This window comes from Tripterygium wilfordii, chromosome 13 (genome assembly GCF_013401445.1).
Source record: "Tripterygium wilfordii isolate XIE 37 chromosome 13, ASM1340144v1, whole genome shotgun sequence".
In the NCBI taxonomy this organism is placed as follows: Eukaryota; Viridiplantae; Streptophyta; class Magnoliopsida; order Celastrales; family Celastraceae; genus Tripterygium; species Tripterygium wilfordii.
Window position 1 is genome coordinate 4,841,859 of NC_052244.1, and position 27,949 is coordinate 4,869,807.

At 39.2% G+C, this 27,949-nt stretch overlaps 3 protein-coding genes across 6 annotated transcripts; 2 read left to right on the plus strand and 1 right to left on the minus strand.

Moving 5' to 3' along the window:
• The first annotated feature begins 461 nt into the window (after nucleotides 1-461).
• Nucleotides 462-2,731, plus strand: LOC120013742. Its single transcript, XM_038865666.1, has 2 exons — nucleotides 462-718; nucleotides 1,257-2,731. The coding sequence occupies exon 2, from the start codon at nucleotides 1,262-1,264 to the stop codon at nucleotides 2,420-2,422; it is 1,161 nt and encodes a 386-aa protein (XP_038721594.1). The 5' UTR covers nucleotides 462-718; nucleotides 1,257-1,261; the 3' UTR covers nucleotides 2,423-2,731.
• A 4,012-nt stretch (nucleotides 2,732-6,743) lies between these two features.
• LOC120011942 (30S ribosomal protein S17-like) lies at nucleotides 6,744-12,247 on the plus strand. 4 transcript variants are annotated; one of them, XM_038863125.1, is made up of 5 exons: nucleotides 6,744-6,898; nucleotides 7,334-7,519; nucleotides 8,152-8,296; nucleotides 9,028-9,154; nucleotides 10,314-10,615. In XM_038863125.1, exons 2-3 carry the CDS (start codon nucleotides 7,358-7,360, stop codon nucleotides 8,293-8,295), a joined length of 306 nt encoding a protein of 101 aa, XP_038719053.1. In that variant the 5' UTR covers nucleotides 6,744-6,898; nucleotides 7,334-7,357; the 3' UTR covers nucleotide 8,296; nucleotides 9,028-9,154; nucleotides 10,314-10,615. The 4 variants fall into 4 exon arrangements, with proteins under 4 accessions (XP_038719053.1, XP_038719052.1, XP_038719050.1 ...); XM_038863124.1 differs by having other exon boundaries at nucleotides 9,060-9,154; XM_038863122.1 differs by lacking the exon at nucleotides 9,028-9,154 and having other exon boundaries at nucleotides 6,745-6,898; nucleotides 10,314-10,560.
• A 5,369-nt stretch (nucleotides 12,248-17,616) lies between these two features.
• Nucleotides 17,617-19,279, minus strand: LOC120012276 (probable carboxylesterase 120). The gene has a single exon (XM_038863616.1). The coding sequence runs from the start codon at nucleotides 18,794-18,796 to the stop codon at nucleotides 17,744-17,746; it is 1,053 nt and encodes a 350-aa protein (XP_038719544.1). The 5' UTR covers nucleotides 18,797-19,279; the 3' UTR covers nucleotides 17,617-17,743.
• Between the last annotated feature and the right edge of the window lie 8,670 nt (nucleotides 19,280-27,949).

Consider the following 27,949-nt stretch of genomic DNA (forward strand, 5'->3'; position numbering starts at 1 on the left):
AGACCAAACTCTTTCATGATAAACATATCTCAAGGAAGGTATTTGAAGCAGGTCAAAAAGTCTTGCTGTATAATGCTCGCCTTCGATTTTTTCCGGGAAAGCTTCGATCAAGGTGGAGTGGTCCGTATGAGGTGATTAAAGTTCTTCCTTATGGCTCTGTATTTATCAAGGACCCTCGCACAAGTTTTGAGCAGCAAGTAAATGGTCACCGCCTCAAGCCCTATTTTGAGACCTCTTTTGATATGGAAAAGTACAAGTTACGCTTGGAAGATCCTCCATCCCTTTGAAGATCTTAGCACCGCCACGTCTGGCTGAAGACATTAAACTTAGCGCTATTTGGGAGGCAACCCAATGCAGTATATCCTTTTGTGTATCCTTTTCTTCTTTATCATTCTATTTTTATTGGCAAAAATTTTGTGTGGATGTTAGTTTGCATGTGCTGAAATCTGGCTGCAGGAAAATTGAAATTTCTGGGCAATATGTTACAGCCAGACCACGCCTAGGCGTGCATATCCACGCCTAGGCGCAACTTATCACCACGCCTAGGCGTGGACAATCCACGCCTGGGCGTGTCTATTTAAAAAAAAAAAAAAAAAAACTCTTCATTATATACCACACAATCTGTACACAGTCACATACCCACGCCGAGCTTTCTCTCTACCGCGTGCCTAGGCGCACCTCTCCAATCCTCGCCTAAGCGACAATCTAAGCGCATCAGGTATGTAATAGTTTCTCTATGCTTGCTCTATTCCAAGCAAGAATTGAAGTGAGAGAATTGCAAAGTTTGGCAATGGCATCTCCTAATTTTTGGAAGTTTAGGGCTAAAGTATGGGATATCTTGGTTGATTCTCTCATTCTGAGTCATGTAGGACATATTGGTTGCCTGATCTGCTGTTTTTGTGTACAAAGTGTGGGATTTGGTGCTTGAAGCTCGGGTTGCCATGGCAACCCGTGCGTGTTGGGGAAGAAGGGACCACGCCTAGGCGTGGTTCCCTCACGCCTAGGCGTGAGTTCGCCTAGGCGTGGTTCACTCACGCCTAGGCGTGAGTTCGCCTAGGCGTGGTTCACTCACGCCTAGGCGTGAGTTCGCCTAGGCGTGGTTCACTCACGCCTAGGCGTGAGTTCGCCTAGGCGTGGTTCACTCACGCCTAGGCGTGAGTTGGTCTTATCTCATACCATCTTTTGTCATCTTTCTGTGCAGTATTGCGTTAATGATTATCCCTGCTATTCTTAATTGTTTTACATTGCTTTTGCAGTAATTATGCCGCGTCAAAAGCTAGTGGCATCCATGCGCAAGAAGCGCACTTCTCGGTTCACAACACCTCAGCCACCTCCTGCAACAGAGGGGTCTACTTCTGGAGCTGCCATTGATTACTTTGACATTGCTACTCTTGTGCCGGAGGTATATTTATCTGCTGATCTGTTGAACAAGGTTGGGGTAAGAAGTGAGCCTTTCGGCCGGCTCCGCCACTTTTGTTCTTTCATTGCTACCCCGGATGTTTCTTCTGCTGCTGATGTTCCGGTCTATCCAAGCCTGGTGCGTGCATTCTATCGCACCGTGGAAGCAACAGGGCCTGGCCTCTACCAAGCTATATTGCCTTCCGGGATGATTACTTTTTCTGCTGCTGATGTTAGTGCCAGTATTGGACATCCTACTTCCCAGCCTCCTGATAGTGGTTTCCAGCCACCTATTCCTTCTGCCCAGCTGGAGGATCATGAGTGGATGGTCCAACATTTTACTGGTCGGCGGGGAAAATTTGTTCGGAAATCTGCTCTTCCGCAGGTTATGTATCTTGTGGACCGGCTAGTGCATGGTAACTTATGGCCAACTGGGCACCAGAGTGAGAGGAGGGAGGAGGCCTTGGAGATTCTTTATTGTATCTGGACTGGTACTTGGTTTGATCTTGGCCACTATTATATTCAGTCCTTTTTGGCTATCCGTAGGAGCGTGGAGGACACCAAAGTCAAGGTGAAGAGGCTCTTTCTGCCGCGGATCATCACTCGCTTGCTGACATATCTCCAGGTGCTACCTCTGACTCTGCAGTCTGTCTCTCTTCCCATGGAGGCGTATGATTTGAGCAACTGGCGTATTAGTATAGCTCGTATTCGCTCTGCCCCTGCTGGGAGAGCTCGATATGCTCCGGGTGTGCAGCAGTTTGCGGAGGAGGACGAGGATGGCGAGGAGGAGGATACCGCTCCGAGTGATGCCGATGCTGCTGATCATGATACTCGGATCAAGGAGATGAGCGACCAGCTGACTCGTCTTGAGCACACTTTCCAGTCTCATGCTGAGTATGTCCAGCAGCAGTTCCAGACTCAGGGTCAGCAGATTACTGATGTCCTATCCATGCTCCAGGAGATGCGGCGCGACAAAAATCTCACTTATGTTCGCCGCAAGACCTCTGGTGGACCCACTCAGTAGTTTCCCCTGCAGGTTGTATTGTTCTACGCTTGTCATCCATTTTATTTTGTCCCGATTATTCCTCTCTTATGCTTTGAGGACAAAGCTTGTTCTAACAGTGGGGTGGTTGGGTAGTCTTATTTTATGCTGCTGTTATTAAGGTCAAGTACTATGGATGATGCCCTCTTATTTTCTGTTAATCTGTGCGTGGATGGACTCCCTTATGTTTCATATTTAAGTTGCGAACCCATCTTGTCCCCTTATATGCTTGAGGAATCATTGATGCCTACTTGATTATTTACGAAATTGATTCACTTGCATTGAAATGTAGTGGGGTATGACTTGGTTGGATATATGTGTTGAATGTGGATTTTCTCTTAGATGAGCTAGAACATCATTTCAGTAATATCATTGGCACTAGTTATTTGTATACAAGTAAAAAAAAAAAAAAAAAAAAAAAAAAAAAAAAAAAAAAAAAAAGCTTGAAAATGATGAAAATCATGTTCCGCTCATGTGTTTTTGCTGAGTAACCGGGGCTCTTGTCTAACCAACTTGAGTTTCGCGTAAAAAGGTGAGGCAGTCATGATGAACATACTAGGCCTGCTTAACTTCGAAACCTTGTCAACTCGAGAAATTGATCCGAGGGGTGCTTTGTCACCTAATGCCCTAAACCTACTGGTTGGGAGTCATTGGTTGAGAACTCGCTACATGGGTTGACTAGAAAGTTTAATGGAGTGAGCATTGCACGGTTCTAGATAAAAAAAAAAAGAGAAAACCTTTAGACAGAGTAGTATGTATATAAATAAATGTGCCTTGGTATCATTGTTTGGTTGTTCTTGGGATTCTTGGAATGTGACTATGTTTAGCATGTATAAACTCTTGGAAGCCACATTTTTATGCATTTCCTCTTAGCACTGCATGCCATCTAAAAAAAAAAATATATTTAATTGAGTAGGCTGAAAATTTTCCATGAGTATATCATGCGGATGAAGTGTGGGGTGTTTGATATCTTGGGACTGAAACGTTTGTGGGTGTCGTTCTTGTAAGCCCTCAGGAGACACAACTCCTCCACTAGGGACACCTAGGGGTTTAAAGGCTTGTTGCATATGCTAAATGCAACCGCGATTCCTGCGTTAGTGAGTTAAGATGTTAGTGGTACATGTACTTAATCTAGTTTTACTTGAGGACAAGTAAGGTTTAAGTGTGGGGTGTTTGATAGGTGTGATAATACCTATTGTTTTTGGTAGGAATCTCCCCCTCTTAAGCTTCATTTAAATAAATAATGAGTGTATTTATGTTTTGATTTGTATTTTTTGATAGGTTGATTGCGGTTTGGATGAAAAGTGATGAAAAAAGGGCTGAACTGAAGAAAATGTCCACCGATCTTCGTGTGTTCAAATACTTATAACTTTTTGTCACGTTATCGGAATCAAGCGAAATAAAAGGCATTGGAAACTAGACATCTCAAGCTTTCCGTAGACGCTAAAATCGTGCAAATCGGACGTCGTATGGAGATTTTGGAAGCATTCCACGCCTAGGCGCAATATTTGTGCACGCCCAGTATCACTTGTGCACGCCCAGTCCAGCGAGTTGGGGCGTGAATTTGAAGTTGTGCACGCCTAGGATTGCGCCTAGGCGTGCGCCTAGGCGTGCGCCTAGGCGTGGTGCGCCTAGGCGTGAATACAACGCGCCTAGGCGCACAAGACAGTTTTTTGGGATGTTTTAATTCGCGAACTTGCCGAGCCGCAGGACACTTTTGAACCTAGAACTGATTTTTTGGGGAGCGAAACCAGAGGGGGAAGGCGATTCTTGGAGCTAGGAGGAGAGATTCTTCAGCTCAACTTGGATCTACTCAACTAATTGGGTTTATTCATGATTTTCTCATCTCTCCTTTTGTGTTTTTCTCTCATTATGTGTAACTAAATCTCTTGTGCCAAGGCTAGGATGAAGCCTTGGGTTTGATGACTTTGTTTATGACTTGATTTACATATATATGAGTTGATTTGGGTATAAATCTTGTGTTTCTATGTTTGATTGCAATTTCTTCATGCTTGTGGTGTTTGGCCAACACTTTAGGTTTTTGGATGAAATTGTTTGGAGAATTTGCTTAGACAATAATATGTCAAGTAGATTATGCTTCTTGAAACACTTGATTATGAATGTGTCTCCCTTTAATTAGGTGACAATTTTGTATGAATCCTAATCTCCATAGAACTCCATAAATTCCTATGCATGTTTAGACCAATAAGATGGCTAGAATGTATTTAGGAATATCCGACCTAGACCAATAAGATGGCTAGTAATCGATTTTAGGGAGATTTGGCTTAAGTGCGCTAAAACCGACTTAGGTACGGATTCGTTATGCCCGAATTAGCAAATATGTGTGTGAATTTATGTCATTCCAAGTCATTTCCCAAGGGGGATTCCGAAGCCTTGGTGTTCATCTCATATTTGTTAAATCATCTCATTTGCATTAGTTGCATCCTAATTCTAAGAAAATACCAAAAACACTTTGCTCTTTGCTTGTTTTAGTTTAATTACCAAACCAAACAATCTTGAGTTGAATTTTACTTTTGATTGCATTGTCCATATATACATACAAATAGACATTTGGATTAAACATAACACCGTCCCTGTGGATTCGACCCTTGCTTATCATTGTGCTGTAGTCGCCGACTAGTACACTTGCTAGTAAGGTTAATTTAGACCCAACAGTGGAGGGTAAATAGCCTAAAGTATCGTATTTTGTCAAAAATAGCTTCAGATGTTCTAGCTATTCCCATCACAACAGTAGCTTCAGAGGCTACATTCAGTGCAGGTAGTAGAGTTATTGACACATATCGGGCTAATTTAGCACCAAAAACTGTTGAAGGTTTGATGTGCGAAGGTGATTGGATACGAAATCTTCATGGGTTAAAGAAGAAATCGCGCAAGGTGATTATTTCATTTCATATCACTTAAACTTCCTATAATATTAAGTTTTAAAACCTCACATTTTAGATTGATGATTGTTTTTTTATTTTTATTTGTTTGCAGAAAGAAGAAAAGGATGAAGAGTTTGTTCTCAATGTTCCATAAAAGTTAGGTGAGTGTAATACTATTAGATTATGTTCAGTATTTACAAATCTTTCTTCATACAGAGTATGGTATGTACATATGTATTGCTCTGGTTTTATTCCTCTGAGGTTTTGCGTGATATCAGGATTAAGCTTTAGTTATATGTTGTGATGATATGTGACATAATTGTGCTAATTTACTTCTATGATGCATAATTTGTCCAATATAGCTCCTTCCTGTGGTCTAGATTTTCCTAATTATCATATTATGGTAATAAAACGTGATAATTAAAACCTGGAGATTCTTATTAAAGTTGATATCTATGTGTTCAGATGTTTTCTTCTCTGCATCATATGGTTCAAATGTTAGTTTCTTATTTACCCAAATACTAATGATTTTCCCCTTTTCTTGCCTTCCACTATCTGATCTGAAGTCATCAATTTAATATGATGGTGTTTGCAAACTAGGGTGCAGCCATGGAAGCTTAGTTTTATTGCTTGCCACTCTGCAAAAGAGAGATACATAGTTCAAAGAATGTAACTTAGCAAACGTATGAAAAAAAAAAGCTCAGATAAAGTGTCACTGATTTCCTTTTACCAAATAGAATTTCCATCATAGGTTATACTTTATCAATTGATTCCTGTGATAATGCATAGGTTGATTGATATGGACCATATTACCAAATTCACTTAGTTAATTGATACTTTGCTACTTGCTAGGTTGGAGTTTCGGAAGTTACAGAGTTCATTTCAAAACATAGAAATTCAAGCTGCTTACAATTAAGAAGAATTGTTGGAGTTTAATTACAGATTTTGTTATTGTTTATGAAGTATTTGACTCGTATATTATTTGGAGTTTACTTACGGAGTTTATATAATGTTGGCTGCTATTGTAATAATTTTACTTGTATTAATGTTGGATTTTATTTAAGTCATTTTTACAGGTTTTTTTTTTTATATTTATGATCAAGTCAACAAACGGGCCGGGCTCGACGGGCCGAGCCTAGGGCCGGGCTCTTTTCTAACGAGCCGAGCCCGAGCTCGAGTTTTTGGAGCCCTTTAAGGCTCGGGCCGAGCTCGGGCCTTATTTAATGGGAACGGGCCGAGCCTAGGGCCTGTCAAAGCCCGGCCCGGCCCGGCCCATTTTCATCGCTACTTCTAAGGTGTCTAGAACTGTAAAGTCCATCCTTAAAAAAAGGAAAAAAAAAAAAAACTCTAAAGTCTAAACAAGCAAGTTAACGGGTCGGGGCTTATCTACTTGGCCCTTTAACAAAGAAGGCGGGCCATTCGGCCCATTTTTGGATTCATGAACTCATTCTTATGCGGGATTGCGGACAGTCGCCGTCTTTCGACGTGTCTGTGTCAACTACGAAAGGCCTTTGCCGTTCTCTAGATTTTACACCTCTACTTGCAGGGTTCTTCTCCGTGATCTGGTGAAGTGGTGAGTGCTCTAACTCATTTAATCTGTACGAGTATGCTTATGTACATGTAGACTTTAGGAGGTTATGGCGATTAAATTGTTGAAGGGCTTCTCATTTGCCTTCAAGGTGTTCGGAAAATTGCCCAAGAGAGTTAAAATAGTTTTTTTATGCCTTAAACGCACAATGAGTGACTTTCCCCTTTGTGTAGCAAAGCATAAGAACTTTGCATCCAAAATAAAATCGATTAACCACAAAGACACTTAAGAATTATGAAGGACATGTTTTCTTGAAAGTTAGTGCTTGACCCATTATTGGACTCAAGAAGAGTGAACACTTTCTCGAAATAGTGAGACAGTGAGACCTTTTGATACTTGAGGAGTAGTTTGTTTTTGTATTTTTCTCCATATATTTCTTTGAAGTTTATAATAACCTTGATTAGTTATTCAATTTGATAGGGTTTTATTCAAAAGAAGAAGAGGATGAAGTCAGTGGTGGGAATGGTGGTGTCCAACAAGATGCAGAAGTCAGTGGTGGTGGCAGTTGATAGGCTTTTCCATCACAAGATTTACAATCGCTATGTTAAGCGCACCTCCAAGTTCATGGCTCATGATGAGAAGGACCAATGCAATATTGGCGATAGAGTAATTTTAGTATTCATAATCTCTTGGCATTCTACAGTGATTTTGACATTTTTTAGGGTTTAATTATTCTTGGTTTGTCTAGGATGAGAAAAATTAATGTCTAATTGGAGTTTTTATTTTGATGTGGCAGTACAGTAGATGAAAATATACATGCTGCATGCAATTATGTCAATGATTTTTTTGTTACCTGTGTCCCTTTTTGTTTACCCCAGTTAATCATTTTTATTTGGGACTGTAGGAAAAATGTTTGTATTTTCTCTATGTTTTCATCCTCACCGCGCCCAATAACTAATATTTTACATGGAATCATTAATCATAGGCAAACTAGTATCAGACGGCAGTGAATCGGAAATATATCATGTGCGCAGTTTTGAAGGCTTCCTTGATGTTCCTTATGTTTGCGGGAGACAGATGCACGAGGGAAATGTTTCTTTTTAGTTTACTCCATCAACTTCCCATGAAAATGAAGCATAGTTAAAGTTGTTAGTATCCAGTGCGATGATTTTTTATATCACTTCTTGTATATATATGTGAAAAGTCTGAGCTATGATTGAGTGTGATAATATTCTTTCATGTACTTCAATATGTAACACTATCAACATTGGATTTATTTTGAGAAACTGTGGAACCAGGTTAAATTGGATCCATCCAGACCATTAAGCAAGAATAAGCGTTGGATTGTTTCTGAAATTCTGAAGAAAGCTCGGATCTACGTGCCTCCAGCTAAGGAGAGACCTGCTAATTCAGGAAGCAAGAGTGAACTACCATCTTCTTAAGGTCGGACTATAAATCAATTCGCAAGATTTCTTTCCTATTTGTAATATCATGGTTGTCTGAAGATCACAGACTAATGGTGTAGTATCATTCACATTGGTCTAGAAGTTGCCTATAAGGTCAAGCTTGATGACTTGGGCAGCTACTTCTCTAATTCTGTGGATCATATGTTGAGAGAAGCATTGGAGGTTACTTGGATATGTTGAGGATAAGGTTCTCTTGATATCTTGTCTAAATAATGACAACTCTTACTGTAGCCCAGACTTGTTACTGGAGCTAAAGGGACCTTAAATTCTCTGGAAGGTTCAACTGAAATTATTGGAAGTATTTGAGAAGAACATTGGAATTGAATGCACACCCGCTTTATGATTGCAGAAAGTGCCCTCTTTTTCTTTTTCTTGTGGAGAATAACAATACCTCCTGCTAACTCTATCAGCGATCATGTAACATGGTCTTTGCTGCTCTTGATAAACTTCTTAGTTGTTGTTCTTTTAGTCTAGTTATTTAAGCCTCTAACATTCCAGCTGATAGTGTTGAGACGTGGTTGAAGGCAAGCACATTTGCCTTTCTTTTCGTTGTTCTGCCTTTCATGACTGAGGATTCCAGTCTTCAACTTTCTTATCTGTTGATTTTCTCACATAGAATTCATTTTCAGAAATTGTTCTTGATAAGCTTTTCTTTTTCATATTTCAATAATAGAGAAGTCATAAGCTTCTTTCTCCATGCTCTGATAGGAGATCCTGAGTAATTCATGCGTTTATTTCAGCTTATTATCACCCATTTCACAAAGCATAATTGTTCAATTGTTGTCAAATGATGAACCTTCAGATGAAGCGCCTTAACCTAGGTGTGTATCCATAGGTGACTTGCCTGGTTTGCTCTTGGTGTTTTTGCACTTCTAATAGTTCAGGCCATTTTTTAGATGTGCCTGTTTTTGCAAAGACCGCTGTTGCACTAAGCCCTTTCATTTGTGTCTTTTCCCCCCTATGCCCTTATAAAGTTAAAATATTGATTTAATTACACTGAGACCATGTTATCAAAAATTTAATTAACAACGCAACTGATTCGGAATTCGTGCATCTTCTAGTCTTCATCTTAAATAAAAAATTAGTACAAAGCTTAATGATATGAAATGGTGGATATTGATGAAGATTATAGATTAATATTTAATACATCTAAAATCTATATTACATTGCTATCGATTGTGATATTAATGATTTTGTATTCTGATATTTTATTTGTGTAATTTTGACACGAGCCTTGTGCTTGAAATTTGAATGAGGTTGCTTTTGGCGCTTCATGCTTGCAAAAATCTTTTTAATCATTTTAGCCATAGTTTTTTTTTTTTTGTGCGTCCGATGATGCATGTTATAATTCATCTTTTAATTTTTTTAGTTAGCACATCACTTTATGAAAGGACATGTAGTCTGTTTTTTTTTTTTTGCTCATTTGACATCATCTTGTGTTTGAGAGCATCATGCATTTGTGAAAGGACATGCAGTCTTCTGCAGTTCATTCCCCAAATCTTCTTCTTCTTCGCAATTTTTACAGCTGATAAGGCTTCTGAACTCACCTGAGCAAAACTCCTTTTCCCAATCCTCCTGAATGTTTAACATTGACACCAATTCTATCATCTTGCAATTGGAGGAAACATAATCATCTGAATTTCTGAGGCCCCTAGCCAAACCTGTTCGGACTTGATATATTTTCAGTTTTGTCCTCTCCTTGATGTGGACAGCTTTTCCTTTCCTGAGATTCTACATATTACGGAAAAGGAGCCATGAAAATGGTAGGGTTGCAGCATTAGCATGTGATACCGCATTCCTCTTCTCCCTTTTGATTGTCAAATGTATTTTCAGTCCCAGTACTTTTATTTCCAGTATAATATACTGTAGTCTTTTTTTGGCCTCGTATTCTGTTGAACTTCAAGAATATGTAATGGAAAGATGATGTAAACCTGAATGAAGCTCTTTTATCTCAGTTTATGTTGTTCTGATGTTGCTTTATTCCTATGCGACAGGTGAGGATTTTTATGGGACATCTGAAAGGGGGAAAAACTTGTGATCAGGATGGTGGGCTCCAGGAATCTTTCTGTAGCATCTATGTGAAGGGTTCAGAAAAAAATCAAGTTAGCCTTTTGTATTTGTTTCCAATTTTTGTTTGCATTTGGATAGTTGAACATTCTAATGACTAAAGCATGATGAGACAGGGATTTATATTTGAATGTTGGTGGAATTTTAGATCAATCACCAGTGCATTTTATAGAACTGTCTTTGATTATCAGAAATGATTAATTTTGTAGGTAGATTTCTATGGCCATAACTTCCATTAGTGTGAAGTCATTTATTTATTTGAGAAAGAACCATGTATATGTGACATTTTCTGTGATTCGTGTTTTTATTTTTTGCTCTTTGCAAATGGAAGCTCCACGTCTTTTGCAAGCTGACAATGTCACAGTACGTTCGTCGCCAGGTGCTGCTTGTAGCATCACATGTCACTATCAAGTTCACTCCACTTGTTTTCATCTGCAGCACATGAGCTGCATTGCTTATCGTGCTAATAATTCCCATATATATTGCACTGTCTTTATTCAGTGACCTCCCTGCTTTAGTCTATTTTCAGTTACCTCCCTCCATGGATAGAGTTCCATCCTCTCCTCCTAAAGAAGTCTGGCCCGGAAGACCTCCAGGACGTTATGGGGGTGTTTGGAGGAGGGAATGGGGTAAATGGGTTGCTGAAATAAGGGTCCCAAAGACTGGAAAAAGAATATGGTTAGGATCTTATGCTGCACAATACTGTATTCATGGGGAATGTGGTCCATTCAATTTTCCTACTGAAAGGTGGCCGACTCTGCTGGAGGGTTTTATGCATTTCTTTTCCGAAACAGAAGTCAAAACCATTGCAAGTGACTTTTCTTTAGCACATGAAGCAGTGTCAGGTTTAGATCCGTTTCCTGCTTCAGTTAATTTAAATGTTCCTAGCGCAACAGGAAGGGCAGATAAGATTGATCAATCTGCCAGTCTAACAGGATCGGTCTATGGTTTCATTGAAAATCTAGAGCTGGATGATTTCCTCATGTTTGACTTGGAATGGTTGAGTGATCTATCCTAAAGGGCTCTGCTTTTATACTTTTAATATACTTAGGGTGTGTGGCCAGCTATGGTAAATAATCACCTGTGTAATATCTTATTAGAAAAGTTTATCTAGAAGTCAAAATTTGTCGTGATGTCAGTATATATCGTATTGTCTGTTACAATAAGTTTGGACATTTCAATGTGTATGTGAAACTAGTGTAGTTTGTAATGCTTAAATGTGATCTCTGCTGTGTTATATATGCGATTCACAACAGTATGCCGTCTCTCTTCATTAGATTGCTCAGCAGTCAATTTGCATGTAAGCACCTGCCGTCCTCTTTACCTACTTTTTTGGAGCCCTCTCTGTTTCTAGTCATATTCAGTTGGATTTGATTTAGATTGTGCTTCTCTCTTGATTGCATATGGCTTTGACAGATTTTGTGGGTTTGTATTTTGGTTCAGATTTCCTCAGTTGCCACCAGATTTTGTGTGGAGTAGATATACATTGTCTTAATTATATTAGGTATTTGCCGATTCTGTATATGGCATAGAATCTGTGATCTTTATTGTGTTTGGTATTTGCTTGATCTCTAATGTGGTATGTGCGCATTAACAGAAACTTCATTGTGAAGAAGTGAGTGAAAAAAATGCTTTGTTGGTCTTATGGTCTATGGGATTATTGAACTAGAACTCTTTTCCATTACAGTTTGTGACTTAATGTTTGTCCTTTTATGTCAATCCATGAAGGGAGCTTCTTCTTATGAATCCTATCTTCATTTTTTCCCTGTCGGGTTTTTTTTTTTTGTTTTATTTTGCTTTTGCCTTTGGTTATTGTTGCGAAGATCCCACACATCTTTTAGAGTTCCCTTTCAATTACAGGTTCCTGCATCTCTTTCAATGAGTACTTTCCGGTATAGGAAATCTCGCCTATCCAACCCTTTGGGATGGGGGGAGTTTCAATTTTTTGCTATAATTGTAGGGTTTGATGAGGAAAATGAATCTCCTTTATGTTTTGCGAGAAGCATGGAGGAAAACTACATGGTCTGAGGTTTGAAGGTGGGAGATAAGAAGGGCAGAGGGTGAGACCTTGGAGATGAAGGTGGTTCCTAAATTGGTGGGCTTAGCTAGTGGGAGGATGTTATGGACCGCCGGTAATGGCAAACGGTGTATAACAGGCAAATCTGTTTCCTTATAAGAAATAATAAATGTTCTAATTAATAGAAAAATGAAGGGTTAGGATGATAACGTAGGATAAGAGGAGAAAATCATGTGACAAGCAAAAAGAAGGGCAGAATGATCGACTGTTGCAATAATATGGGCAATGCTTTCAAATTTGTGGATCAGATAGGAATTTGGGTAAATAGTTGCATTCTATTAAAAGACGTCATGCAAGAAGCAGGGAGGAAAGATGAGACTAAATTCTTGGGCTCCCCTCAAGTTTTCAATATGACAGTTGCAGGTTTTTTTAGTGGTTAAAGTGCAATTAAATTCCGTGATGCAATGTAAACAAATTATCTTTAACATGTTGTAACCCCAGCACCAAACTGATCCACCATATGCGACCACAAAGTATGTACATGCCAGCACCAAACTGATCCATCATATGCGACCACAAAATATTTACATGCCAGCACCACACTGATCATCATTTGCGATCACACAGAGTATATCGACACTTGGACCAACAGGCATGAGTCTTCTGCTCAATATTGATGGAGTTTCTTATGAATTAGAAATAACTTTACCCATCTCCCAATGTCTCTTTTGATATCAAGAGCTAATTAGTTCAATTCATTGCACACACTGAATCATAAGTGAGTCAACTGAGATTAATGCATGCATGAATGATTAAATTGTTGAGATCATATTGACACAAGGCAAAGGGTACTTTTACAGCCATGTTAGCTTCTGATGGTCTCTTCAGTCACCTTAAAGTAAATGGGGAACTGTTGTTACGGGCAAATCAAGGACACACAATAGCGTCCTGAGTTGTTTCAGTCTATGGTTAGATATGTTAAAAGAATTATTTGTGTTATTATGATCATATATGTCTTGCTTAGTTGTGTTAATAAAGAATTTTGCTTTGTGTTATTATGATCATGAATGCCTTGCTTAGTTACGTTTTTATTATCTCCATTTTGTTTCTTTTTAGTATTCGGGTGTTGCTCTATTAACTTTTTTAGTATTTGAGTGTTTCTTTTTCAGGCGCATGAGGTGTTTAGGTGACGGAGTTGATAGTAACAAAGGTTGTGATTAAAGATTTGAGTGAAAGAATGGATCTCTCTATAGGTCACATGGGAAGAGGTAGCATTCATAAGTAATATGCAATTTTTTGGGGAAATTTATTTGCTTTTCATGCGCGCGATATGTAGTTGTAATAGGTACTTCACATGGGAAGAGGCAGCATTCATAAGTTGTATGGCAATAAAATGTATTGGTACATAGTGTAAATTGATGTAATAGAGGTGAGACCTAATATTGATTTTTGATGTAATTGCGAGTGTGGTATAAGTGGGCTCATGTTTTGGAGCCAACTTGGAGGCATCTCCTATACCCTTCCTCCATGTTGTTCCCAATAAAATTGGGACAACAAATTGTTACCATTGGATGCATGTTATTTCCATGCTCCATCAAACGACACAACAAAATGCATCCATGGCCCCCTTAAAAGAGAGAGTGGAGAAGTCAGGGAAGAAATGTCATCATCATATTAGATGGATGGCTGAGATTTAAATAACTACAGCTAACTACAGCATATATCACTACAACGCCCCCCATCCCGCTACAATAATTATAGAAATGGAAAATGACATATTAATACCACTTTCAAAACTATTGGACATCTAGGTCCACTCCCTTTATCCCTCATAAGTCTATTTTTATTTTTTATAATATTTAAATCATTTAAATTTTATCTTATTCCTTGTTTACCCTTTTTCAAAGAGGATTAGATCTAATATGATTTTCTCTCTTGTTATATGCTACATCTCTCTTATCTCACTACATATTCTCTCTCTACTGCATCTCTCTCTCATCACAATAACTTTCTCTCTCCTACTGCATCTCTCTCTCATCACAACAACTTTCTCTCCTTCTGAATCTCTCTCTCTCTCTACTACATCTATCGTTACTACTTCTTTCTCTCTCTCATCTCTTTTTATGACTGTCATTTCGGTCCAAATATGATTGGGCATTATGCGTCTCTATGAGGGGAGTCTAATGGTGATAGTGGTATTATAAATTATCGTCGAAATAGGTCGGGTCTGAATTTTTTTTCAAATTATAACAATGGCCGATCAATGTTACTGTTTTGAAATAGTAACATTGGTAACACTGGGCGAACCAATGTTACTGTTTTGAAATAGTAACATTGACCGACCGATGTTACTATTTTAAAAAGGCCATATTAGGTGGCCGTTTTGGGCTATACCTGTCTAGGCATTATGCGTCTCAGTGAGGGGATTCTAATGGTAGTGGTGGTATGACGAACCACTACTAAAATCGACCGGATTCGAAGTTTTTTCCAAATAGTAACACTGGCCGACCAATCTTACTGTTTTGAAATTGTAACATTGGTAACACTAACCGATCAATGTTACTATTTGAAATAGTAACATTGACAAATGTTATTGTTTTAAAACGGCCATATCCGGTGGCCGTTTTGGGTCGTACTTGGTTGGCAATGGCATTGTGTGCTTCAATGAGGGGAGTCCAACTGTGATGATGGTATGGCAAAATCTCAAAGTCACATTATAACTTGGCAGTGTGCAGAAGCTACAAAACTTGCAAATCAATTAAAGTTTCAATTGTCCAAATTGTCGAATGTTATTGCATTTACAACTATGGTGCTTGCTTACAGAGAAACAATCAACCCTAATACCTATACCTACAACAACAATGAAGCCTAATTACAGAATAATATCATACCATGAGAGCTAGCAAGTAACAGAGAGCTTTCTACTGCCTTGTTAAAACTGGCATCTAATAATTTGTCAAAAAGAATCAAGGAATATTTCCATACTTCTGAGATAACAGCGACTCCAGCTTAGGATTGTTGTTCTTGGTGAACGATGGTCTTCTATCACCTGACTCCAACTCAGAAATTGATGAATCTTCTCCTCTTTGTCTAGCTAACCTTTGTAAGAAACTTGTTGGTTCCTCTGGTGGTGGACCTGATGTATTTGGTGTTTCTTGTAAGCTCTGCACGTGCTGTAGGCAAACTTGAATGGCGTCATGAACTCTCACAAAATACCATTCCTTACCAAGCAACTCTATAACACCAGACTTGGATAATGTCAGGAGAACCTCCCGGTTTGGATTGGAAAATTCCCAGCAAGTAACAGGCATTATAAGTCTCCAGATGTACACATATCTGTTTGATATTAGAAGTGTCGGTGTGGCGTTATCAGAAATATTGTCCACCTCGATATCCTGTGATTTGTATTGGATAAAACAAAGGTAAGAAAGTAATTAACATACTAGTTGTACCTTAAAGGGATAAAGTTTTCTAGACTGGACTTAAGTGTCCAAAAATTTCACAAGTGGTACTGACCTGAAATTTTTCCTTGAAAATATCAAAATCAATCCATAACCAAACCCTAATCACAATAATTAGTGTAATCTAATATGATATCCCTGTTATCACAGGCTATCCCATATTTTTTTAATATTTTTAATTTATGTAAACAATAAAAGCAACACAAGTTGGGTGAAGTGAGAATTTGAATTTGAATTTGAATTCGAATTCGATTATCACTGAGAACAATATTTTTGCCGTTAAATGATATACTTTGACTCAACTTATATTATCATTAAGTAAGAAATTTTTATACGACAGACTTGACAGCTCGAGTTTAGATCAATTTATATAGCGTAAAAAAGGGTGCATTTTTCAAAAAATAAAATTAAAGGTAGGCCAGTTGGCCAAAAGGGAATCATCACATTAACCCTCCAACAAAAAGATATAAATGTGAACGCGTTAATATAAAGTATAAAGTCAACAAACAAACATGAAAACTACAGGCACACTGGACAAGTGTCGATGTCCCAATGGATAGATAATAGATAGGGATGGACGTGTCATGGTCTTATTGGGTGTCTATGCATCAATTGGAGCTGCCTTGGATATAGAGCGGTTTGCCTTTTGGCATGCTTTTTTGCAGGAGACCCACATCAAAAGATACTTTTTTTTATTTTTTAAAAGTTTTTTGCTGTGAGTCTCATCTCTTTTTGCATGGTTTCACGCCAAAACATGCCATTTATATTTTTTAAATTTTTTTGCTGTGGGTTTATAACTATTTATTAAATATGTTTAAATATTACATATTTAAACCTTCTCTTTGACTAAACTCTTTGACTAATATTAATCTAATTGTGTAGTTGACTTGATGTGTATGGTAAAATTTCACGAAACTACAGTGACTTCTATTAAAGAAGCATTTAATCCGTGAACGGACATGTGTCTCTGCAATAAAAGTCAATGTAATGGTCACATACATACGTCCAGTTTATTTATTAGATTTAAAAAATTGATTGTTCTAATAGGCTTGAAAGTCTCCTATTAAAATTGTAGGAAAATGCGGTGACTTCTATTGTAGGAGTCCTTAACTTGGTTCGAAAAAGAGAGTTGTGTATGATAAATAGATATAAATGTGAATGCGTTAATATAAACTATAAAGTAAACAAACGAACATGAAAACTACATGCGCACTGAACACGTGTCGGTGTCCCGATGGATAGATAATAGATAAGGATGCACGTGTCATGGTCTTATTGGGTGTCTATGTCATCAAATGGATATCAACTTATGAGCGGGACCCAAAGAGAATTGATATGCTTGGTGGAGCGGTTTGCCTTTTGACAAAGATCCACGTCGAAAGTCAAAAGATACTTTTTGTTTATTTTTTAAAAGTTTTTTGCTGTCAGTCTCATTTCTTTTTGCATGGTCTCACGCCAAAACATGTCATTTATATATTTTTTAATTTTTTTGTTGTGGGTCTATAACTATTTATTAAATGTATTTAAATATTACATATTTATATTATACATATTAAATATATTTATATTGATATTGATATTAAATATATTGATATTTATTTAAATAGATTAATTTATTAAAATTAAATAAATTATTAGTTAATGTTTATATTGAAATGAAATAAATAAAATTAAAAAAATACAAACAATATATATTTTACACAACTTATCAGCTAACAACAGTTAACAGCTCTATCAAACATCTCACATAGCTTTAAGCTCAGTTTTTTTTTCACAATTTAATAGTTAACCTTGAAAATAAAGACAATCGCTCTCGTAAACACACAATTAAAATTAAAAAAGTGACTAGATATCAGCTTGTGAGTTGTGACCCTTCTGCTTATTCAACAATCGTTGAGAATATGAAATTCTTTAAAGCCAAAAGCAGGTGGGCTAACTTGGATGGATCTCCAATATCTGCACCGTGATGATCTCCCGCACCAATATGAGTCTCCACTTTTATACCCTTTTCATCCATCAGTTTTGTCAGTGCAATCAGACGGTCAATACTCAAGTCTCTATCACCACTGGTAGCCATTACCTTCCAACCCAAAAGCTTCACCTTTTCTAGTAACTCTGGCACGTCTCCAACCATTGGGTTGCAGTATTGATGATCGCGATCAGCTCCAATTGGCAAACAAAGTTCCCACGCCAAATCACACACAACAAGAGGCAAAACAGGGTCATTGACTGCCCTTAACTCCGATTCAGTCCTCTTAGCTCCACTAAAGAACGGGTAATGAAGTACCAAGCCGTTAATCCTCAACGGCTTAAGATCATCCACTTGTGTGGCTGCACGTAAACAAGCGTGGTAGGCTACGGTGCCACCTGCGCTAGTGCCAACAAGGAAACACTTCGTTAGATCCGCGTGCTTCTTCAACCAATCGTCTTTGACGGTTTTGATATAGTGCAATGCTTCTATCGCATCATCGTAGGCTGCCGGCAGACGATTCTCCGGTGCAACTCGATAATCGACGGAGACAACGATAACGGAGAGTTGTAAAGCAATATCGACGCAAAAATCGTGGGAGACGGATGCGGCTGTAGTCGACAAAACAAGTCCTCCCCCAGGATAGTATACAATGAGAGGAAGTAATACTGGTGCATTTGCGGCGGCGGAGGAAGAATCAAGTGCTTGTCGAGGCAAGAATAGTCTAGCCCATGTATTTTTTGATTGGTTAATTACGACGTCTTTGGAAAGAACAGGGATGGAGTAACTAAGATCCTGTGTGGTTGGCCTAATCGTGAATCTGCTAGGTTTTCGAGTAAACGTGCCATCAGGGTGTCTTATAATGTCAAAAAAGTTGTAAGGATCAGTCGTGTGAATGGGGTTGGACAGTGCATCTTGATCAGACATGGTGGTGTTTTTGAGATGATGAAGGTTCGTGATCATCTATCATCTACGGGTTTTTATGTACTAGATACCCTACAGTCAACTAATAAGTGTAAAAGGAAATAGACAAGTGTGGTACACCGGGTACTGAGTTTATTATCAATGGATCTTGTCAGTGTCACAATGATGTGTGCAGTGACGTACATGAGTCATTCGGGGTCTTGGGCGGACTCTAAAACTAGTCCGAATCCCCACTCCTAGCTTGGCCGTTCTGAGAGACCAGGGAGAACCTAAAAAAATAGTAGAGAAGAAAATAGAAAGCTTCAATGATTTTATAACATTTGATACAACGACTTCTATATAGCTCAGCCACATCCTTGGCCAAGAAACGCCTATCATATCCTCCCAAATCAATTGATTACACTCCCTAACTGGATTGTGAACCATTTGTAAACCTCAATCATAAAGAAACACTGAGTTATAGAAATATTGTTTTTATATCTTTTGTTGATGTACACTGTCATATTTATACAAATATTAGTGTTGTCTATCTATGATGTCTATCTATGATGTTGAATGTAATTAATATAAGAATACTGTTTGACTGTTGACTTAAGCACAATACACGCAATCCTTGTAATAATAGAGACTTTCCAGCTGTGTGCATGATTGTGGGAGTGATCAAAGGTGCTGACTTATCATGGTGAAGATATTGGGCTTGACTTTCCAGTTGTGTGCGTGATTGTGGGAGTGATCAATGGTGCTGACTTATCATGCCCCCGCAAGATTGATTGTCCATTGAGGACACCAATCTTGTTCCGATGAGTGATGAAGTGTTGTCGAGAGAGAGGCTTGGTGAGAGAGTCGGCGAGTTGGTCCGAAGTATGAACATGAGATATCCGAAGTTGCTTGGCTGCAATTTGGTCACGAACAAAGTGAAAGTCAATGGCAATATGCTTCATGCGAGAGTGAAAGACTGGGTTGGTGCAGACATAAGTTGCACTAACATTGTCACAATAGAGGGTTGGTGTGGTATGTAATGGAACTCGTAATTCTTGAAGAAGATTCATAAGCTAGTTGACTTCGGCGGCCGTGGAAGCGATAGCACGGTACTCAGCCTCGGTGGAAGAGCGAGCCACTGTCTTTTGCTTTCTGGAGCTCCATGAAATCGGATTTGGACCAAGAAATATAACATAAGCAAATGTGGATGTGGAATCATTTGGGTCCCCTGCCCAATCTGCGTCAGCAAAGGCATGTAGATTCTTAGATGAATGCTTGCGTAACAGAAGGCCATGATTAAGTGTACCAGCAAGATATCTAAGTAATCTTTTGACTGCGGTCCAGTGAATAGTGGAGGGACAATGCATGAATTGTGATAATTTGTTGATGGCAAAGGAGACATCCGGCCGAGTGAGAGACAAATACTGAAGAGAGCCTAGTGTTTGACGATAGAGTGTAGCATCTGCAGGAGCCGAGCCATCATGGAGTTTAAATTTGTCCGTGGTGGCAAGTGGAGTGGATACAGGTTTGGCTAAGGCCATGTGAACTCGCTGAAGTAAGTCCCCGATATATTTTTTCTGGGATAAGAATAGTCCATTGGAGACAAATGTAGCTTCTACTCCAAGAAAGTAAGATAACTTGCCAAGATCCTTAAGTGAGAACCGGCGGGAGAGGAGTGAAATAAACTGGTTGACAGATACGGTGGAGGAGCCAGTGATGATGATATCATCCACATATACCAAGAGAAAGAGAACTGAATGATTGGTATGATGTATGAAAAGAGATGTATCTGAGTGAGATGCTTTAAACCCTTCTGAGATGAGAAAATGTCGAAGTTCATGATACCATGCACGAGGAGCTTGACGAAGTCCATATATAGCTTTACGTAACTTGCAAACATGAGTGGGATGATCAGTATTGGTGAATCCAGGTGGTTGATCCATGAATACTTCATCAGTTAAGGTCCCCTGCAAAAAGGCATTATTCACATCAAGTTGGCGGAGAGGCCAACCATTAGTCACTGCCAGTGTAAGAAGTAAACGAACTGTAGCCGGTTTGACAACCGGGCTGTAGGTTTCAAAAAAATCAATTCCAGGTCTTTGATGAAAGCCCTTAGCCACGAGACGTGCTTTGTAACGGGAGATGGAACCGTCCGGGTTTCTTTTTATCCTATAAACCCACTTACAACCAATAACATTTTGTGTGGAAGTTCTAGGGACAAGGGACCAAGTTTGGTTGGCTAAAAGAGCATCATACTCGTCACTCATGGCTTTACGCCAATGAGCATGTTGCTGGGCTTGTTTAAAGGTAGATGATTCAGTGAGATTGGGAGAAGATGTGGTGGTGACATGTAGGTCAAGAATATGCTTGGGCTTAACAATGTTGTTTTTTAGGCGGGTGTTGTATGGATGAGTGGTTTGATCTGGTGGATGGACTGGGGTTTTAGAGGAAGATGAGGAGTTTGCTTGTGAAGTAGTAGGAGCATCCTGGTATGGTTGCGGAGATGGAGATTCGGAGTGTGAGGTGTCCACGTGCAGTGCAGCTTCCGTTTTTGAAGATGGTGAATCATGAGGGTGAGTGAGTGATGGTATAGTTGAGGAGTCCGAGGTTAAAGATGGGGGATTTGGTTCAGAGTTTTGTAGTCGAGTGTGGATAGGAATGGTGGTGGATAGTACGGGAGAAGATTGTGAAGAATTAGTTGCATGTGAGTGGGAAGTACAGTTGAGAGGTGATTGGATAGTATTGGATAGTAGAAGGTGAAGAGTAGATATTGGTGAAAGGGAAAATGTGTTCATTAAACACTACATGACGTGAGATGAAAATTTTTTGGGTTGTAGGGTCGAGACAAAGATATGCATGGTGAGTAGTTGAGTAGCCGACGAAGACACATGGACGAGATCGAGGTTCTAGTTTATTAGACGTGTATGGTCGTAACCACGGATAACATAGACAACCGAATACTTTGAGAGACAAGTAGTTGGGTGACTGTCGAAAGAGATGAGAATATGGGGATGTGTTGTTTGTGACAGGTGAAGGCATTCGATTTATGAGATAGACAGCCGCTTGAAAGCCAAGGGACCAGTATTTGAGTGGAAGAGCAGCATGATGAAGCATGGTAAGAGCAGTTTCTACTACATGACGATGTTTGCGTTCAGCAGTGCCAACATACTCAGGAGTGTGTGGTGGAGATTTGAGGTGTTGAATTCCATTGGTGGAGAGAAGTTGTCCAAGGCATGTAGCTTCACCACTCCCATCTGTGTACAAGGTTTTTATTTTTGTGGAAAAATACCTTTCAACAGGAGGTTGAAAAGATGAGAAAATAGAATAAACATCAGATTTATTTTTGATGGGATAGAGCCATGTGTATTTGGTAAAGTAGTCCACGAAAATAACATAGTAACGAAAATTATCAAATGAAATGAGAGGAGCAGGTCCCCAAACATCCATAAAAATAATTTCTAAGGGATGAGAACATTGCAAAGAGGAGACACCAAATGGAAGCTTGTGACTCTGATTACATAAGCATGCATTGCAAGAACGTGAAATAAAATTGGATCTAGATAGAGGTAGAGTATTATGAGTGATGATATGATGTAGAATCTTGGATGAGGGATGACCAAGGCGGTTGTGCCACAGAGAGAGAGACTGAGGAGAAGAGCTGGATTTGAGGGCTGTCATGGCAGAACAAGTTGAAGAAGGAAGCGGATTATTCACTGAAGTTGGCCATTCATACACGTGACCTCTACTCCGGCCTCGTACCAAGGATGCCCCCGTAGTTAGATCCTTCACAAGGAAAAAATCAGGATAGAATTCAATAGATGTACAATTTTGTGAGCAAAATTGTGAGACAGAAAGGAGATTTTTCTTGATGTTAGGGGCACACAAAACATTATTTAGTTGAAAAGTAGAGTTATAGGATGTAAGAGCAGTAGAACCAATATGAGTGATAGGAATATTGTTACCATCGCCCACTGTGATTTCCTCATTACCACCATATTCGGAGTGAATGGAGAGGTTTTGCAGATCCGAAGTAATGTGATGAGAAGCTCCGGAGTCCACTAGCCATCCCGGTCGATTGCCAGATGAGTCATGAGCAGTGTAGTTGGCTTGTGGCCAATTGGATGGTGATGGTCGAGAGCGACAAAACTTTGCAACGTGGCCAATTCTGTCACAAAGTTGACAGACTGGCCGTGATAAAGTTCTATTAGTTGAGTGTCTCCAGTTTTGAGGAGTATTTCCGTGACCAGAATAACTTGTGCTTCCTTTATTACCATGAGTGTTGTATTGAGACTGATTGTTGTTATTGTTGCGGCGAGAGCCATTACTACCTTGTTGCCCAGTTGCTCCACGGTAACTATAAAAGGGTGTATTGCTGCCTCGCTTATGACTTTGCCTTTGTGAGTATTGGGCAGTGATGGGATGTTCCTCTTTTGCTGGATCCGAGGTCTTTATGCTTGTCTCATAGTCAAGTAATTTTTCAACAAGTTCTTCAAAGGAAATAGGTGTTTCTCTTGCATGTAACGCGGCTTTGATTTCTTTGTAGTCACTAGTGAGGCCATTGAGAGTGTGAACTACAACTTCTCCATCACTCAGTTTATGTCCAATCACAGCAAGATCATCTATGATGGTCTTGATTGATTGCATGAACTCAGAAATGTTTTTGCCCTCTTGATTGACTTTAGTGAGTGAGTCAATAAGACTTACCATGCGAGTGTTTGATTTGTTTGCATACGTTGTCTTTAAGATGTTCCAAGCTTCTTGAGCTGTTTGGCATCTTGATATGAGAGGACCTGCAGGTCCTTGAACTGCAGTTTGAATGGCAAGAAGGAGAAGGCGATCTTGACGATTCCAAACCGTGCGTCGAGGATCAGTAGTTGGTGGACATGGATGGGTACCATCTACATAGCCCATAAGATCATATCCAAGAAGGAGGTTTGTCATTTGAGAATTCCATATCGAATAATTTGGCCCTTGAAATTTTTGATGTATAAGGGAAGATGTGTTAAGGGAGATGACTTGAGAAACTGAGGAGGAAGAGAAAGTTGATAAAGAATCTGTATTGGTGGTGGTTGTGACCGTGATATTCAATGGTTCAGTCATGGTTAAGATGTCTTGAGATAGGTAGCTGGATGAATAGAATAGAAAGAAGAGGAATACAGGTTAGGCGAGAAGCTCCGATACCATAAAGAAACTGAGTTATAGAAATATTGTTTTTATATCTTTTGTTGATGTACACTGTCATATTTATACAAATATTAGTGCTGTCTATCTATGATGTCTATCTATGATGTTGAATGTAATTAATATAAGAATATTGTTTGATTGTTGACTTAAGCACAATACACGCAATCCTTGTAATAATAGAGACTTTCCAGCTGTGTGCATGATTGTGGGAGTGATCAAAGGTGCTGACTTATCATGGTGAAGATATTGGGCTTGACTTTCCAGTTGTGTGCGTGACTGTGGGAGTGATCAATGGTGCTGACTTATCAAATCATGCATAAGAGCTTCACTCGCAAGGAAGTCAGCTACGAGACTTCTCTCCCTGAAAATGTGTTTAACCTCCACCAATCATTCCTTACTCAAAAGATCCAGACAAAGCTTTATCAGGTTATAAAGAGAAAGTTTCGGACTGCATCTTTTATTAAGCCACTCTGCCACCAACAAAGAGTCAGTCTCAAGGATAATCTTTCGATAACCTTCTTCCCATGCCACTCGCAAGCCATGAATAACAGCCCACAATGATATTTGTGTAAACTACACAAAATTAAAAAATTATGTAAAAATGGTAGATTAGTGGTGTCTAGATAAAATTTCTCATACACCCATCAGAAATGGGTTGTTGTAGTGTAAACAAGGCCGACCCGGACCCAAATAAGACTTGCTAGCGCCTAGCAGGAGTTGGGTATATTGGAGTAAGCCCAATAATAGGTCATGGGGCTGCAAGTGATGGAACGGGCCGTTTGACACGACGCAGTGCGATGCCAGGTCACGCTGTCGGTGTCTTACCGTTAATAATTGCGCGAGCGAGTGATTATTATCGAGTGGGCCCAACTTATCCAGCTCAAGCTAATCATAATTTGCTTAACCGCTAATTTTGTTAAACTAACACATCTAAGGGGCATTTCTGACATTCCATACCAAAAAATTCGACTCCCATTGCTGCAATTTTAACAGTTTTCACTTTCAGAGATTTGCACTTCGAGGTGACAAAGGGCAGAATCTGAGATCAGAGAGTGTGAAGAAAATTCATTCGAGATCGCATCGGTGCTCGAGCTTTTGTGAATTCAAATCATTTGTGAGGGGAGAACATAACAGGGAACGAGAGAGAAAGAGGGAGGGGGAGGAAGGTTTTGTACTTTGTGTGCTAATTTCAGTTTTACCGAGGAAATCGATTCCAAAAATGAAATGAATACCACTTGTAATGTCGCCAGGGGAAAAAAAACTCACGAGTTACTCATTGAAACCCAAGGCCAATTGTGCTAAAACAATATGAGGTGAACAATTTGACTACAAACAGAGAGTAGAATAGCTATTGGAAGGGATAGTGTCTCATGTTCAAGCATATCTGAGTATAAGTAGGGACGCAAGAAAAATAACTCATTGAGGATAACTATCTGTCTTACACAAGTCTATTGATTTGAGTCGAGTTCGATATTTAGCATATCATGAGGTAGGACTCAGAGAAATTCGATTATGTAGAGTCGGAAGCAATCAACACATGCGTTGAAGGAATAAACAGAAAGTATACCTGCAACATCTGCATCAGATGTTCGCGTATCCTGCGAAATAAGCGCAAAAACTCTAGCAGGACCTCCCCTTGACTGGTTCTGACCTCGGACTCCAAACCCTTTCCCTGACTGAACAGTATCTGTCTAGTTAGCTGTGCGGTAAACGGTACATGGATGCATTCATTCCCTCAATCATAGAATCGCACATATCATAAATAAAATGAAGTATAAGCTTGTCTGTGTCAGCACACTGAGCATCTCATATATTGGATTAGTGAAAGAAATTACTTTCTCAACTTTGTCCCACCAAATATCATTCAAAATTATGTCTTTCACACATTGTGCCTTTCCCACATCATCTTCTCTATATGCTTCCCACTCATCAGAGATAACCAATTCTTTCAGACCATGCTTGATAAGCTTAAACCTTTTTAACATCACAATCATAGAAGCAAATATGGTTTCAGCAACAGAGAGCAATTTCAAATGCATAAATATATTGAACAAAGCTAATTTCATAGAATGATTGGCGATAAAATTCTTCACTAACACCGCATCCTCTGCAAGTTCACTAATACAATGACACTCATCATCCTCTACAAGTTCACTAATCCAATGACACTCATGACAAGCAAATTGGTTAGCTTCAGTATTCTTGGGGGCACAAATATTCTTCATAGCAACATTTAAAGTATGCAATACACACGTTGTCCAAAATATGTGAGGAAGTTGTGACTTAATGACCAACCCTGCATACTTGCATACCGGGGCATTATCGGTAACAACTTGAACCACTCTTCTCGATCCAACTAGTTCCATTATTGCCTCTTTCAACAAATTGACAACAAAGAACATGTCTTTAATTTCACCTTTACAATTGACAGCTCTTAAGAACATTGGAGAACTCTCTGTTTGCCATAATATTGATGAGTGGCATTCTTTGAGGATCCCCCATCCATCAGAGACAATACTTACACCTTTTTCACTCCAACTATCTTTGATTGACACTAATAACTGTTCAATATTTGCCCTCTCCCTTTGAAGGAGTGTAGTCCTCAATGCATTATAACCCGGTGGAATAAAGCCAGCAATATTGGTGTTGGATGCGCAAATGTGTAGGAATTTATATAGTGAGGATTTCTAGCCGAGTGAAATGGTAATCCAAAGGAATAGAACATCCTAGCAATTTCACCCCTCAGCTGTTCTCAAGCTCATTATTGAACATCCAGCGTAAGTGAACTTCCACCAGTAGCGACTAAACTATGGGGAATTGAAGTAGGTGGGAGTAGGATAGACAAAGATTTCGATCTCTTCAAATGTTCAGCTTCATCAGTAAGTTTTTGCATCTCAAATTTAACTTGAGGAGTCACAAAATTGCAAACAGCTATTCTTTGTCCCCTAATCTTAAGTAGATGACCTAACACACGTGAACAAGATCTCACATAATTTTTATGGCAATATTTACATTCGAACTTAACATTTCCACCCTTTTCCCACTTCTTTCTAACACAGTGACATATTTTCAAAGGGGCTAACTAGCATCTGTATCATCGATACTACTCCCTACTGTGACTAAAGAATTTTCACTAGAACTCATTGGTTTTGTATCTAAAAGGCAGAAGTACAATATCGAAAAATCGATGGGTCGATGGGGACATTTTCAAAGTCAGAGAAGATAAGAGATCGATCCACATACCTAAGATGACGATGACTAGTCGATGACAATGATGATTCAAAGAAGAGGTTGATCCGGGCTTCAGTCATGAAGTCGACGACGACAAGTTGATTCAGAGTAGAGGTCGAGTTCAGAGAAGGAGTAGACGACCACTAGTCGATTCAAAGAAGAAGTTGACGACGACGATTGACTCGCGATCTAAGGCCTTCGAGTTCAGAGAAGGTACAAGTTCTGAGTTTTAGGGCTTCTGTCGAGTGAATTTAAGTTGCAAAACGAGTCCCCCCGCGTGAAGCCGAGTTGAAGGTGAGTTTTTGTTGGGTTGTCTGTTCCGATGTGATCAACGCGCATCACAGTGGTATTTTTGCTCGTCAATCGCTCATAGGAACTCAGTTCGTACTCGACGCGGATTTGGCACCCATTTTGCCAAGTGAGTGATTCCTAGTATTGAAGCAATGAGCTGTGTCATGCCTCGTTTTCAATTTATTGTTCTTTCTAAACACACTATACTTTACTGCTTTAAACTGTGTTGGTGCTTAGGCCTGGCTCGTTTCTCAGAGCACCAGACTCAAGTTACTGAAGCTCAAGGCTTTAGGTTGAAGCATGACATGCATTATTTGACTTTGAGCTTGAGCTTGAATTTTGGCATGATCAAAAGCTTGAATTAAGAATGAATTTTTTTGTTCTTTTTTAAATTCAATCTAGTTAATTTGGCAGGGACTCACCAATATATATTGAGTTTTTAATGTAATTTTGGCACGATATCTTCTCCTACGATATGCAGTCATTGAATTTTTTTTGATTTGAATT

Bases quoted from the DNA above. Each gene is read 5' to 3' on its own strand.
- LOC120011942 (XM_038863121.1), top strand. From the start codon at position 10,928: ATGGATAGAGTTCCATCCTCTCCTCCTAAAGAAGTCTGGCCCGGAAGA.
- LOC120012276 (XM_038863616.1), bottom strand. From the start codon at position 18,796: ATGATCACGAACCTTCATCATCTCAAAAACACCACCATGTCTGATCAA.
- LOC120013742 (XM_038865666.1), top strand. From the start codon at position 1,262: ATGCCGCGTCAAAAGCTAGTGGCATCCATGCGCAAGAAGCGCACTTCT.